This window comes from Aotus nancymaae, unplaced genomic scaffold (assembly GCF_030222135.1).
Source record: "Aotus nancymaae isolate 86718 unplaced genomic scaffold, 86718_ANA_hifiasm-v0.15.2.pri h1tg000089l, whole genome shotgun sequence".
Classification (NCBI taxonomy): Eukaryota; Metazoa; Chordata; class Mammalia; order Primates; family Aotidae; genus Aotus; species Aotus nancymaae.
In genome coordinates this window covers 8,734,069-8,747,890 of record NW_026988504.1, presented here as the reverse complement: position 1 = coordinate 8,747,890, position 13,822 = coordinate 8,734,069, and the positions used below count along the sequence as shown (strand labels likewise).

Below are 13,822 nucleotides of genomic sequence, written 5' to 3'. Positions count from 1 at the left end.
GGAACAGGCCAGGGTACCGGAGCTCTCCCTGGCTGCTCCGGAAGGCAGAGGCCCCCTTTATCCAGTCCCCAGAGCACCCCAGGCCAGATCTGGGGTGGGCCTGGCTTGGAGGCTGTGTCCTTGCTGTCGCCTCTCCTGGGGCCTGTGTCTGTTCCCACCCTGCTGCATGGGCCTTAGCAATCACGTAGCCAGGCCGTGCTATGGGCCAACTCCTCCAGCTCGTAAATGGCGTCTCAGCCCCGTGCCCTTCCTACCCTGTGTCTCGGCAGGTGAGGACCTGCACCCAAGGCTCACAGATGCTTCAGCACCAACCTCAGTCTTTAAAAAGAGTTCAGGGGAGCCTTCCTAGATTGCCCACCAGTGCCTGTAGGATTTGATCATAGCAAGACAAAACATTAAAGCAGACATGAGCAAATGGGGCCATGGTATAATGAACTCCTTTGCACACAGCCTGCAGCTGCCCTGGGGCCCAGGATGCTGGCCCACAGGGTCTGTCCCAGAAGAGGCGTTCGGAAGTAAGAGTAACCGTTAGCATGCTCTCTGCCCCAGTCACTTTTCTGAACACTACAGGCATTGGGTGAACAGCATCACCCCCATGTCACAGATGAGGCACCTGGGGCACAGGAAGAATAAATAACTTGTCCAAAGTAACAGCTAGGAAGGGGCAGAGCCAGGTTGGAACCCGGGAGGCTGGCTCCAGACTCTGCTCTTTGCCACCTGGGAGGTAACTCGAGGGGCTGGGGTGCTGGGCTCCTGGCTCCTCTCAGGGACCCGATGTCCTGGTGTCTGACTTTCTTCCACCCTGTCCCTCTCTCCCTGACTCAGGGCACCAGTGACTTCTGTGTGGCTCCTGACACCTTCATCCTGAACATCACGGAGGGCCAGATCAGCACGGGTAACACGTTCTTGGGCCACTGCTGTGGATGCATGGGTGGCCGGGCAGTGTGCCCCTGCCTACCTCTTTCAGCCCTGTAGCCATCCAACCCCTCGTCAGCCCTGAACTTCAAGTCCAGCTCATGCTCTAGGCCATTTCCTAGAAACTGCCTCCCTTGGGAGCTTGGGGACGGGGAGGGAGGCCTGGCTTGGCTGCCAAGGATGATAGAGATCTCATCTGATCATTTGTGAGCTGCCTAACGCCATGCTGTTGCCCTGCAGAGGTGACTCGCTACTACCTGTATTGTAGCCAGAGTGGAAGCAGCCCCTTCCAGCAGGTACAGCCCCTCACCCTGCCCTCAGCCGCTCCATCAGCTCATTCCCTCTTGACCCTAAGCCCTACCACTCAGCAGGACAGCAGAGGTGGTGGGACCTTCCCTGCTTCACCGTGGTCCTCTCATTAGCTGCTTCTGTGAAGGGGGCCGTGCTCTTGGTCATGGGTTCTGGATCGGTGGTTACCGTGTGCGCAGCTCAGTGGGGAACTGGTTCCCATGCAAATGCCGTACAGGAGCTCTGGGGTGGGGCCGAGATTCTGCACTTGTCACAAGCTCCCAGGCAAGGCTGGGGCTGCTGGTCCGAGGACCACATCTGAGCTGCAAGCAGGGAGAAGACTGCAGCTTTCAAGAAGCCAGAAGGATGGCGGGAGACTTCCTGCAAGTGTGTGCAACTCTCAAGAAGCCAGAGGGATGGGGGGGAGCCTTCCTGCGAGTGGAAGGGCCTGTGCAGCTGAAGCCAAGTGGGAGGGACGGGAGCACAGGCCGCTAGGCCGCCCGTGGGGCTCCTGGGAGATGGAGGCTCACGGCGGGGCTGTGTCTCTCCTGGCGCAGACACTGACCACCTTCCAGCGTGCGCTCACCACCATGCAGATCCAAATCGCAGGGCTGCTGCAGTTCGCTGTGCCCCTCTTCTCCACCGCAGAGGTAAGGCAGCCCTGCGGGAACTGGGGAGCCCCAGATGAGCCCTGACCGCCCTTTCCCTTGCCCCAGCCCCAGGGCCAGGCTGTGCACAGCTGGCTGCTGGCTCTCTGCACTCCCTCCCCTTGACTCAGCTCCCTTCCTGGGCTCTAGAGGCCCCTGAGCACAGCTGCCGTGGTGGTTTTCTTCGTCAGCTCTCCCCCACAGCCCCTCAGCCTCTCTTTCTCTTCCCACTTCAGAAAGACCTGCTTGCAATCCAGCTCCTGCTGAACTCCTCGGAGTCCAGCCTCCACCAGCTGACTGCCATGTTGGACTGCCGAGGGCTGCACAAGGTGCTGGGGGCCCTGGGGACACGTGGAGAGGGTGAGGGCACCTAGCAGGCCTCTTCCAGAAAGAAGCCAGTAGAGGCCAAGGAGAGCAATGGCCTGGACCCCCTTCGGGCCCAGGAATGGAGCTGAAGCCAGACAGAGGGAAGGGAGGGGTGCCTGGCCTCTCTCCAGGGCCTGAGACAGGGAAACTCAGTACAAGGGCCCAGGGGTCAGGGATGGGAGGGTTGGATCTGGTTGGCTCTGGGTCACTGGGGGGACACTGACCAATACAAGGGAGGCTGTTCCCCGTTGTCCAGACTCCTGGCCATTTGGTCAACACATCTGTCTCCCTGGGTTGCAAGTGGATGTCGCAGTCCCATTGCCAGAGTCATCCCTCCAGGAACTTGGAATATCAGACAGACACAATGATGCAGGAGACACATTGGGAGCACGTGACAGCCCCCCACTCCCAAGCAGTGAGCCAGGGTATGGCGACAGCCTTCACATCCCATATGGATTTCGTTGGCATCATGGCTGTCAGCTCCACGCTTGGCCCTGTTCTGTGCATTTATATCCAGGATGTCATTGAGTCCTCACTGTTAACACCATGAAACACATGCTGTTTCCTAGGAAATTTACATATGTGTGTGTGGATGGACAGATGCACAGATATAGCTATTTCTGTGTGTGTGCCTGTGTGTGTGTGGATGTGGGCACGTGCATGTGTGTGGTGTGGGTGTGCATTTGTGTGTGTGTGTGGTGTGTATGTAAGTGGGTACGTGTGTGTGGTGTGTGTGCTGATGTACACACGTGTGTGTACATATCTGTGGTATGTGCATGTGTGTGGTCGTGTGTGTGCATAGGGGAAGTGTGTGTGGTGTGCACGCGCGTGCGCGTGTGTGTATAAAGTGGCTTACTGAAGAGTCCTGAGCTGGCACATCAGGGGCTTGGGTTTGGATCCTGGTAGTCTGACCTCAGAGCTGAGAACGTGGCAGTCACCCCGTCTCTTCTCTCCTTCCCCTTCTGCATCGAATCCCCAGCAAGTCTTGGCAGCTGTCATCTCAGCTGTACCCTGAATCCATTTCTCTCTTTCCACGGCTTCCACCATGGTTGGGTCCTGCTCCTGCAGCAGACAGTGGCCTCCTCCCACTTTCTCTTGCCCCCTCACCACCCATGAGCTTTCACACATGCAGCCAGAGCAGTCCTTTTGCAAAATAGACTGGATCACATCCCTTCCATTCCCAAACCCTCCGCTGTCTTTCTGACCCCTTTTAGAAGTCCGTACTCCTCTCCTGCACGGCAAGGCCCAGCGTGGCCCAGCCCCTCCAGCCTCATCTCCTGCTGGCTTGTGTTCTCTCTCTTTCCTGAACAGGCCAAGTCTGCCCCCTCTGCCCCCTCTTCTCAAGGGGTGCTGCTTCTTGCCCTGCTGGCCTTAGCTTCAGTGCCCCCGTCTCAGTTCCCCACCCTGCAACCTCATCTGCTCTGTTCAGAGCCAGCTTCTCAGTGCCTAGCACACAGTAGGTGCTCAGCAAATGTTTGCAGGTGAACCCAAGAAGCCTGTTGTATTAGGCTCCAGAGTGGGGACCCTTAATGGTACTATAAGGCACTCAGGATGGGAAGCGGCCAGGAGACCCCAGGTCCAGGCTCTGCCCCGACTCCTCACCAGCTGTGTGTCCCTCCTCTTCCTCCAGGACTACCTGGACGCTCTTACCGGCGTCTGCTACGATGGCCTTCAGGGCCTGCTCTACCTTGGCCTCTTCTCCCTCCTGGCCGCCCTCGCCTTCTCCACCATGATCTGCGCGGGCCCGAGGGCCTGGAAGCACTTCACCACCAGGTGGGCTGCCTAGTAAGGACACCACCAGCTGTGGGGCTCCTGGGAGGGCAGCAGGCAGAGGACTGGGCTCTGCTCTGCGCTTGAGCTGATAACCCAGGACTGAGGAGGGTGGCAGAGGGCCCAGGCATTCAGCTCAGCAGGCTGTCTGACTTCTACAGAAGCTTCCCCGAGTCCAGACAGACCCTGCAAAGGAGTTCGGTGGGGCCCAGAGCAGGAGCTGGGTCCAGGGTGGTGACAACCCTCAGGCCACAGCCTGGGCTCCCTTCTCCTCTCTTCTTACCCGGACTTTTCGATCTGGAGTGAGGAGAGTTCCTGGTGCTGGGAGGGGTGCCCCGGGGATACCAAGGATACATGGCGTCACTGTTATCAGGGAACCTGCAGTCCCCTTGACGAGATGAACAGGGACAAGACTGTGTAGACACCCCATGGGCAGACTAGGCAAGAGGACACAGGGTAGGGAGGACCCACGTGCGCATGGTCAGCATGGTGGAGCGCCCGGAAGAGCTGGTCGTGAAGTTGGCAGTGGGCCAGAATGGTCTGCAGGCGGCAGGGCTGGCGACCATGCTTTAGAGGAGTCTCAAGGAGGCACGCGTGGCCAGAGAGAGTCCTGGGAGGGAAGGCAGGGAAGCAGGACAGCACCCAGCTGCCTCGGAGCCTCCTTCACCCTTCACAGCTGGCCATCTTCTACCTGTTATTCTAGAAACAGAGACTACAATGACATTGATGATGATGACCCCTTTAACCCCCAAGCCTGGCGCATGGCGGCCCACAATCCCCCGAGGGGGCAGCTTCACAGCTTCTGCAGCTACAGCAGCGGCCTGGGCAGCCAAACCAGCCTGCAGCCCCCGGCCCAGACCATCTCCAACGCCCCCGTCTCCGAGTACATGTATGGGCTGCACACACTACCCAGACAGCGTGTGGGGGCCTACAACACCGGCGGGGAGGGGGAGGAAGGCCCCCAAGACCGCCCACCATCCCCATTACAGCCACGGGGTGTCTGGAGGGAAGGCCCCTGGGGAGCATCTGGTCACCCCTCCACATCCACGTGTGCTGGAGGAAGATCCACGGGTGTCGGGCAGCAGCCTCTGCCATGAGCTGGTGGGACGGGCCCCAGGCCTGAGAAGCTGCATGTCTCCAGGCCATACTGCTCCTAGCCGCCATACCCATCAGCCACTTATCCCCAGGCTTCCCAAGGCGCTTATCCATGTCTGCCCACCACACCCCCTCCACTCTATCTGTGGTCCGATTCCATCCCCCAGCTCCCATATGCTCACCCATGGGGCCCTCCTGTAGAAATCTACACACACCCCCACTCCCACGCCGTCCCCTCCTGAGCTCTCCTCTCACCCTGCAGGAACCAAGCCATGCTCTTTGGTAGGAACCCACGCTACGAGAATGTGCCGCTCATCGGGAGAGCCTCCCCTCCGCCTACGGTAATTAGGGCTCTGGCCCTTCCTTGTCGGGGTAACACGTAAAGAGAAAACCTCTTGCCAACCCAGTGAATCCTCTCCACAAAGGCAGAAAAGAATGAAACAGTTCTGTTCTTGAATAAGCACTAAACCAGACTATCATGGGTATCCCAGGCAGTCCGCTAAGGAGATTGCAAAGACACAAGAAATCTCCCTCCTTCCCCTGGCTGGGCGGGAACAAAACACAGCCCACTGCATACCTGTCATCCAGCAAGAGGAGTTGATGGCACTGTTTGTCACAGTAGTACAGCAAAACCCACTAATTGGGGTGGCCATTCTGGCCAGGTAATTGCCTTTATTTATTTATTTTTTTTGAGATGGAATCTCACTCTGTTGCCCATGCTGGAGTGCAGTGGTGCAATATCGGCTTACTGCAACCCGAGTTTCAAGCAATTCTCCTGCCTCAGCCTCCCAAGTAGGTGGGATTACAGGTGTGCACCACCATGCCCAGCTAATTTTTGTATTTTTAGTAGAGACGGGATTTCACCATGTTGGCCAGGCTGCTCTTGAACTCCTGACCTCAAGTGATCCGCCTACCTCAGCCTCCCAAAGAGCTGGAATTTCAGGCTTGAGCCACCGCACCTGGCCAGCTAATTGCCTTTATCCAGAGGAAAAATAAAACTCCTATTTCCATGATAATCAGATAGCTACAGCTTGGAGCCAGGCCCACAAGTGAACTGTCCCTGAGGAGGAGATGAGTGCTGTCCTCCTGATGTTCTACTTCCAAGAGATGGCTCCCAGACCTAAGAACCATCCCTGGATTGTAACACTGGCAAGGACCATAGTCGGCCTTTAAGAGGGTTTGCATACATCTCAAAAGACAGAAATTATTTACAATGATAAGTTTTCTAAAGGAAATATTCCAAGAAGAGAGGGGGTCTCTTTTCCTTTTTGCATCAGAGATGTCTGTTTACCTTAACCCTTAGTCTCCCCTGGGCTGGAGGGTGGGTCAGCTGGGGTGGCGGGTCTGGGAGGGCTGAACCCGGACACAGCCTTCCTCAGTCCATCTCAGTTCCCCATGTCCCTAGGACTGTGCCCAAGTGGGGTCTGTGCCTCTTGTCCACCCACCACCTCCAGCCTGGGTACCTGAGATGCAGCCTCAAGGGAGGAGCTCAGGGTACGAGGGGTGGGCAGGTTAAGAAGAAAAGACCCTGCTGTCTCATCACAGAGAAGTATCCAAAGGACACGGAAATACCGACTGAGACAGAGCTGCAGACGGTGAATGGACCGTCAAGGGTCAGGGACACAGACTCCCATGCCAAATGCCTGGGTTCAAATCCCAGCTAATCGCTTATGGTCTCTGTGGCTTTGGACAAGCGCTCTGCCTCTCTCTGCCTCAGTTTCCCCAGCTATAGAATGGATATGAGAATACTAGCACATACTTCATGGGACGGATTCATTGTTATCAAAGCGCACATGTGAACCACACAGTAAGTGCCACAGGACAGTGAGCTGTTGCTATTTTTTTTCCACCCCACCTTCTCTACAGAGCTGTGGCATGTATTAATTTTTTTTTTTTTTGAGACAGGGTCTTGCTCTTTTGCCCAGGCTGGAGTGCAGTGGCGCAATCTCGGCTCACTACAACCTCCACCTCCGGGTTTAAGCGATTCTCTTGCCTCAGCCTCCTGACTATCTGGGATTACAGGTATGCGCCACCATGCCTGGCTAATTTTTGTATTTTTAGTAGAAACAGGGCTTCATCAGGCTGATCTCGAACTCCTGACCTCAGGCGATCCACCCGCCTTGGCCTCTCAAAGTGCTAGATTACAGGTGTGAGCCACTACACCCCACCAGAGCTGTGGCATTTATAAGAAAGGACAAGGGAAATCAAAGACAGGGCAGAAGTCTGCCACGGGGTGGACAGAAGGGTTCTGGAGCCAGGCGTCTGCCTTCATCGGGCCAGGCAAGGCATTTCACTGCCCCTCTCCAGGTAGTTTGAAAGGGTACGTCCAACAGGACAACAGAAGCACTGGAGCCCGAGTACCTGGGACCAGCATGATACGCCTGGGCCCTGAGGACCCAGGAGCTGCACGCATAGGCACCCAGGGAGTCGGCTTCCCGGTCATGGCGCTTGGTGAAAATCATAGTGTCAGACACAGGAAAAGAGCAAGTGGAACCCAGTCCCTGTCTTCAGGAAGTTCCAGTCTGTAGAAGGGGCACTGGAGAGGGCTGCCCGTAGAAAGCGCCACAAGGTACTTTGGGTTCAGAAAGAAGTCCTTGCTGCTGCTCTAGGGGATTCCAGAAAGTTCTATATAATAGGCGGCATTTGAGCCACAGTGTAGAGCAGGGGATCACTCAGGAGCAATTTTCCCCCCAGGGGACATTTGGCAACGTCTGGAGACATTTTCCTCACCTCACTTGGGGGCTGGGGATGGGGGCTGGATGCTATCGGCCTTGGGGTGGAGCTCCCACCACAAAGCGTGGTGCACCCCGAATGTCCACAGGTTATGGGGCCTGGCCTCTGCATGTGGGATGTTTAGCAGCATCCCTGGCCTCTGCCTTCTGCAAAGCCTGCTGGAACCAATGGCCCGTCATTCACTCCTGTGCCACCGCCTTGGTGCCTTTGCGCGGAGCACCGCCTGCTGTCCCTTCCCACAGCTTTACAAACACAAGCCCCAGCCTCATTTTGTTCCTTCTTCCTGGGGTCCTCGGGAGTGAGCTGGTTGAACCCGTATTCAAAGTCAGCACCATTTTTTTTTTTTTTTTTTTGAGACAGAGTCTCGCTCTGTCGCCCAGGCTAGGGTACGGTGGCGCAATCTCAGCTCACTGCATCCTCCACCTCCTGGGTCAAAGCAGTTCTCCTGCCTCAGCCTCCCGAGTAGCTGGGATTACAGGCATGTGCCACCACACCCTGCTAATTTTTGTATTTTTAGTAGAGATGGGGTTTCACAATGCAGGCCAGGCTGGTCTTGAACTCCTAGCCTCAAGTGATCTGCCTGCCTCGGCCCCCCAAAGTGCTGAGTTACAGGCATGAGCCACTGTGCCCGGCCTAAAAGTCAGCACCTTTGAAATCCCAGCCTAGTTTCTCTCACTAATCAGAAGCCTCCTGGGTTCCTTTTTCCAACCACCAGCTGCTGTGGCCCCAGGAATGCAGAATGACCTTAATATTAATCTAAGCGCAACATAATTAGGGGAAATCTGCTGTGAAAAAAGCATTACTCTATGCATTGTGATGCCAAATAAAAATGATTTTCGGATTACCTTCTGTTTGAAAGATCCAGGCCACTCGTCCTGCCATTAGCAGAGATAATCAAGAACTGACCTTATTTGCAAGGCTCAAGGACAGAAAAAACCTTCCTCCCTAGATTTAAGACCTGCCCAGAAATGCTTAGTGCTTTGGCCAAGTTGACCTAGCCCAGTCCTGCCCAGCTCAGCCTGCCCCAGGGAGACCCTTCCACCTCCAGCAAGGGACCTAGAGAGGTATCTAATGATGCTGCTGACCAAGGAACCCCACAGTGTGGGTGTCTGCCCCAGTAAAGACAGCACAGCTGGCTGCGCCCCACCCTTCCCAGGGTGCCTGCTGTAAATCCTCCTTAGCACCCAGTGAGTTCGAGAGGTGGATAAATTCCTCCCTCTGCCAAGCGCCCTCTCTGGGACAGTCAGGGGATCTCACTGGGTGGGTGACGTCACACCTGGTGATCCGGATATGCTGCCTGTCCCTTGCTGGAAGTGTGTCTTCCCCAGCTCCGCCTTCAAGGAATCATCTCTTCTATCCTTCTGGGCATTGTTTCCTGGACTTGAGCAACAAAAATGACCGAGGGCAATGGTTAAAAATACTGATGTTGGGACTTCTCTTCAGACTTACAGAAACAGAATCCTTCGGGAAAGGAGCCTGGGGGATTCTAAGTTTAACAAACTTATTATCATTCAAGTTCCGGAAAACCACTTTGAGAAGGAGGGTCTTGGCCAGTGCAGTAGCCCACGCCTGTAATCCCTACACTTTGGGAAGTCGTGGCAGGCGGATCACTTGAGGCCAGGAGCTTGAGACCAGGCTGGCCAACATGGTAAAACCCCATCTTTACTAAATACAAAATTTAGCCAGGCGTGGTGGCAGGTGCCTGTAATCCCAGCTACTCGGGAGGCTGAGGCAGGAGAATCACTTGGACCCAGGAGGCAGAGGTTGCAGTGAGCCGAGATGGCACCACTGCACTCCAGCCTGGGTGACAGAGTGAGACTCTGTCTCAAAAAAATAAAAAAGGAGAGTCTTATATTTGCGTATGCATCAGAATTGCCTGAGGGACCCACCCCGTTTCTGATTCAGAAAATCTGTGTTGGAGCCTGGAGATGTGCTTTTTTTTTTTTTTTGCTTCAAGACACAGTTTCGCTCTCATTGCCCATGCAGGAGTGCAGTAGCACCATCTCGGCTCACTGCAACCTCCACCTCCCAGGTTCAAGCGATTCTCCTGCATCAGCCTCCTGAGTAGCTGGGATTACAGGTACCCACCACCATGCCTGACTAATTTTTTGTATTTTTAATAGAAATGGGGTTTCACCGTGTCGGCCAGGCTGGTCTCAAACTCCTGACCTCAGGTGATCCACCTTCCTCGGCCTCCCAGAGTACTGGGATTACAGGCGTGAGCCCCCACGCCTGGCCAGAGATTTGTGTCTAACATTCCTAGGTAAAGCTGCTGCTGCTGCTGCTCTGGAGACCATGCTTGGAGAACCACTGCTCCGAGGCCAGCACCTTCAGTCTCAGTGCTATTGACAGGCAGCATCATTCTCGGTGGGGGGATTCCTGTGCATTGCAGCATGTCCAGCAGCACCCGGCCTCTACTCAGTACATGCCAGTAACACCCCAGCCCCCAGCTGTGACAACCAGAATGTCTCCAGACAGTGCCTAATGCTCCTGGGAGGCAAAAACACCCCTGCTTGAGACCCACTAGGTCAGAGAGCCTCATGCTCCCTCCTCCCCCACCCCACCCCAGGTGGAAGCATTCAGTTCCCCCTAATGTGAATGGCCTGGACCCCTGAAACTTCCCTGGTTCAGGAGAGTGGCAGGTTCTGGAAGTTTGTTAGAAGTGTAGAATCTCAGGTCCTGTGGACATGATCCCCAGGTGGCCTGTGTGCAGGGTATGAAGTGAGAGGCTGGCCGGGGGCGGTGTCTCACGCCTGCAATCCCAGCGCTTTGGGAGGCCGAGACAGGCAGATCACGAGGTCAGGAGACCGAGACCATCCTGCCCAGCATGGTGACACCCTGTCTCTACTAAAATTACAAAAATATTAGCCGGACGTGGTGGCACACACCTGTACCAGCTACTCGGAAGACTGAGACAGGAGCATCGCTTGAACCCAGGAGACGGAGGTTTTAGTGAGCTGAGATTATGCCACTGAGCTCCAGCCTGGCGACAGAGCGAGGCTCTGTCTCAAAAAAAAAAAAAAATAGTGAGAGGCCCTCTCCACTGCCAAGGATGAGTGACTAAGGTCAATCGAGCACCTTCTCTGTACGGGGTCACCGCCTCTCCAGCTTGAATGCACACTGGAATTGCCTAAAGAGCGCTAAAAAAAACACTGCTGGCTCTTTTAAATGCCTAGTTTTATGTTATGTCCATTGTCTTTTTTTTTTTTTTTTTTTTTGGAGACAGGTCTCACTGTGTTGGCCAGGCTGGAGTGCAGCGGTGTGACCTTAGCTTGCTGTAACCTCCACCTCCTGGGCTCAAGTACCTCCTCCTCCCACCTCAGCCTCCCGAGAGGCTGGGACTACAGGTGCATGCCACCACGCCCAGCTAATTTTTTGTATTTTTGATAGAGACAGAGTTTTGCCATGTTGCCCAGGCTGGTCTCAAACTCCTGGGCTCAAGGGATCCTCCTACCTCTGTCTCCTAAAGTGCTGGGATTACAGGTATGTGTCACCACCGTTATGAGCATTTTGTATCAATTAAAATATACATGTTTATATACTGGTGGGTGTGGCCTGGGCCTCAGGATGTTTTTAAGCCCCCCAGGTGTTTCTGATGCACAGCCCAGTTTGAGGGCGGCTGTGTTAGGGCTCCTGCCTGCTCCATATCATTTCACCCTTTCAGTGTAAGAGCCGAGTGCACTTAGGTCCACACTGCAGGTAGGGAAACAGGCTAGGAAAGGTTGGAGAACCTACGCCAAGGTCACAGGGTAAGATGCGCAGCTGGGATTTGAACCTGTGTCTCTGAGTTTCTGGGCCTCTACCCCCAGCCTGCTGGCTGCTGACTGCTTCTCCACGCACTGCCGCACCCTGACGCTGCCCCCAGTGTGAGGGGACAGGCTGGGTGTTGGGGGTGTATGCTGGGGCGGCGTGGACATCGGACAGCTGGTCTGGAGTCAGATGTCCTGATGGATACGGGGTGGGGGCATGGCCAGGTTTCCCCCATTCCCTAAGACACCCAGCCCAGGTCCACTCTGAGAAGTCCCCGGAACCTTTGCTGGTGCGATGCCTGGTGGACCCGGCTCTGACCTCCCCTCTCTTCTCTCCTGGCAGTACTCTCCCAGCATGAGGGCCACCTACCTGTCTGTGGCGGATGAGCACCTGAGGCACTACGGGAATCAGTTTCCAGCCTAACAAACTTTCAGGGGTTCCTGCCTCCTTTTTCCGTTTTGGTTTTTAATTAATACAAACACAAGCTGCGTTTCTTTCATAGAAACCAAAGACATCTGGAGCCCAAGAGGCCTCCTGCTGTGGCAGAGGAGCAGCTGGGCTTCCCGACCAAAGCCTCGTGGGGGCAAAAGACCCGCCACGCAGGCCAGCCTCTCTCTTCTGCCCTGCTCTCCACACCAGAAATGCCCCCAGGTGCTTGGCCGCCTCAGAGACGCCATCCCTGAGTTGGCTGCCTGGCCCTGCTCACCCCTCCGTCTCACCCTCGCCAGGAGGGGAGTGGCTGTGAGGAGTGGGCCAGGTCAGACGCCACCATCGGAGAGCTGTATGTTCTCTCCTGTCCCACAACCATGACTCTGCCTCTTGTCAGCACGGCCGAGGGCCCAGACGACCCCACTCAGAGTCACCTAAGTCCTCTGTTCCCTGCAGGTAACACTGAGAAGGACTGATCAGGAGATGCTCTTTAAGAAAGATGCACCCCTGATGAGATCAGAACAGCCCAAATCAGAGTTCCTAGGACCAGACAGGCTCCTCCTGGGCCATAGAGGGGAGGTGTCAGGAGAGGTCTGCAGTGGGGGACGGTGGCTCCGGGGCTGGGGGGTCACAGCCTGGTGGACCCTGGCGGGAACAGAGGTGAGAGCCTGCTGCATTCCGCCTGTCCCCCTAACCCTCCATCACCTCGTCTCTATTCCGGAATCAGTGCTGCAGACGTGTTAGCTGCAGATAGCCTCAGTCTCAGGTATGAACAGACACTTTGAAACGACTTTAATTCTTTCTTTTCTCCAGTGTTTTAAACATGTTGATTATCCAAAGAATTGAAACTCTTAGCACCTCCAGTTTTTACAACAGATTTGCAGTTCATTCCTCACCGTGGTTTTTAGGTCACTAATTTTGCAGATTTTGCTAGCACCGGCCAGTTCTCCAGATCTGGAGGAGAGGGAAAGGAGCCGATTCTTAAATAAAATAAGGATCAGTGAGACATCCTGTCCCAGGCTGCCGTTTGATAGGGATCTGGGTTCATCTCCCCCATGGAGGGAGGATCTTTAAGAGGAGAGAAAAGCCAAGAGGGAGAGCCGGAGTTCCCTGCTCTAGCGGACTAGCCGAATGACCACATCAGCAGTCCCTTCCTGTTGTCTCCAAGCAAGTTTGCCAGAAAAGGTTTTAGCAAAGTGGTACCACTGTGTCTTCACAGGAGGATAGGCCTCTGCCCTGTCTCCCCCAGCACCTGCCCCTCCCGGTGTCCTGGGCCCTGGCCTGCTCAGCCACAGGAGCTTGTTGGCCAGGAGGGAATAATGTCCCCCAATCCTCCCTGTTGGGAGGCCAAAGTTGGGGTCTTCGGTGCTTCCAACCTCCTGCCAACCTGGAGTGCACAACAGCAGCGCCCCAGCCTCGCACACTGAAGCAGGGGCGTGGCGTGACTTGGCTTGGGACAAGGTTCTGTTTCTGTTTTGGAAGAACCTCCTGTTGTTGAAACATGGACAGCAGTGTGGTCCTCAGCTCCCAGCGAAGCCTCCTCGACAGAATGAGGCCACAGGGCAGCCGGGACTCCCTGTCTCACCTGCATTAACCCATGCGCACTATGTACCATAGACTCACCCTGGTATGTCCGCGTCACACGCAGAGAGGAACTCTGTGATGTCAAAGTGTTGCTTCTTAAAGTTTATTGGCAACTAGAGGGTTGTTTTTAATGCATGGAAACTAAACAGATTCCTCGGGGAGTTCCTGAGGGAACCAGGTGGGCAAACCTTTGCTTGTATACCTGCGGCCTCACCTGGAAGAGAAATAAACCACATGTACTAAAA

The 13,822-nt window shown here is 55.3% G+C and overlaps 1 protein-coding gene across 5 annotated transcripts in view; it reads left to right on the top strand.

The window, feature by feature from the left end:
• TTYH2 (tweety family member 2) overlaps positions 1 to 13,822 on the top strand; it is a 48,775-nt gene extending 34,953 nt beyond the window's left edge. Inside the window, exons 7-15 of one of the 5 annotated variants that reach the window (XR_010339835.1) lie at positions 826 to 895; positions 1,156 to 1,211; positions 1,761 to 1,853; positions 2,087 to 2,179; positions 3,847 to 3,989; positions 4,690 to 4,875; positions 5,344 to 5,422; positions 5,573 to 6,888; positions 6,987 to 9,466. Coding sequence is in view for 3 of the 5 variants with exons in the window: in XM_064369585.1 (XP_064225655.1) it covers positions 826 to 895; positions 1,156 to 1,211; positions 1,761 to 1,853; positions 2,087 to 2,179; positions 3,847 to 3,989; positions 4,690 to 4,875; positions 5,344 to 5,422; positions 11,907 to 11,987 (801 nt within the window). In the remaining 2 variants the exon portion in view is untranslated. Of the gene's footprint in view, positions 1 to 825; positions 896 to 1,155; positions 1,212 to 1,760; positions 1,854 to 2,086; positions 2,180 to 3,846; positions 3,990 to 4,689; positions 4,876 to 5,343; positions 5,423 to 5,572; positions 9,467 to 11,906 lie in introns of those variants that run through there. The other 4 variants (XR_010339836.1, XM_064369583.1, XM_064369585.1 and 1 more) reach the window with 4 other exon arrangements.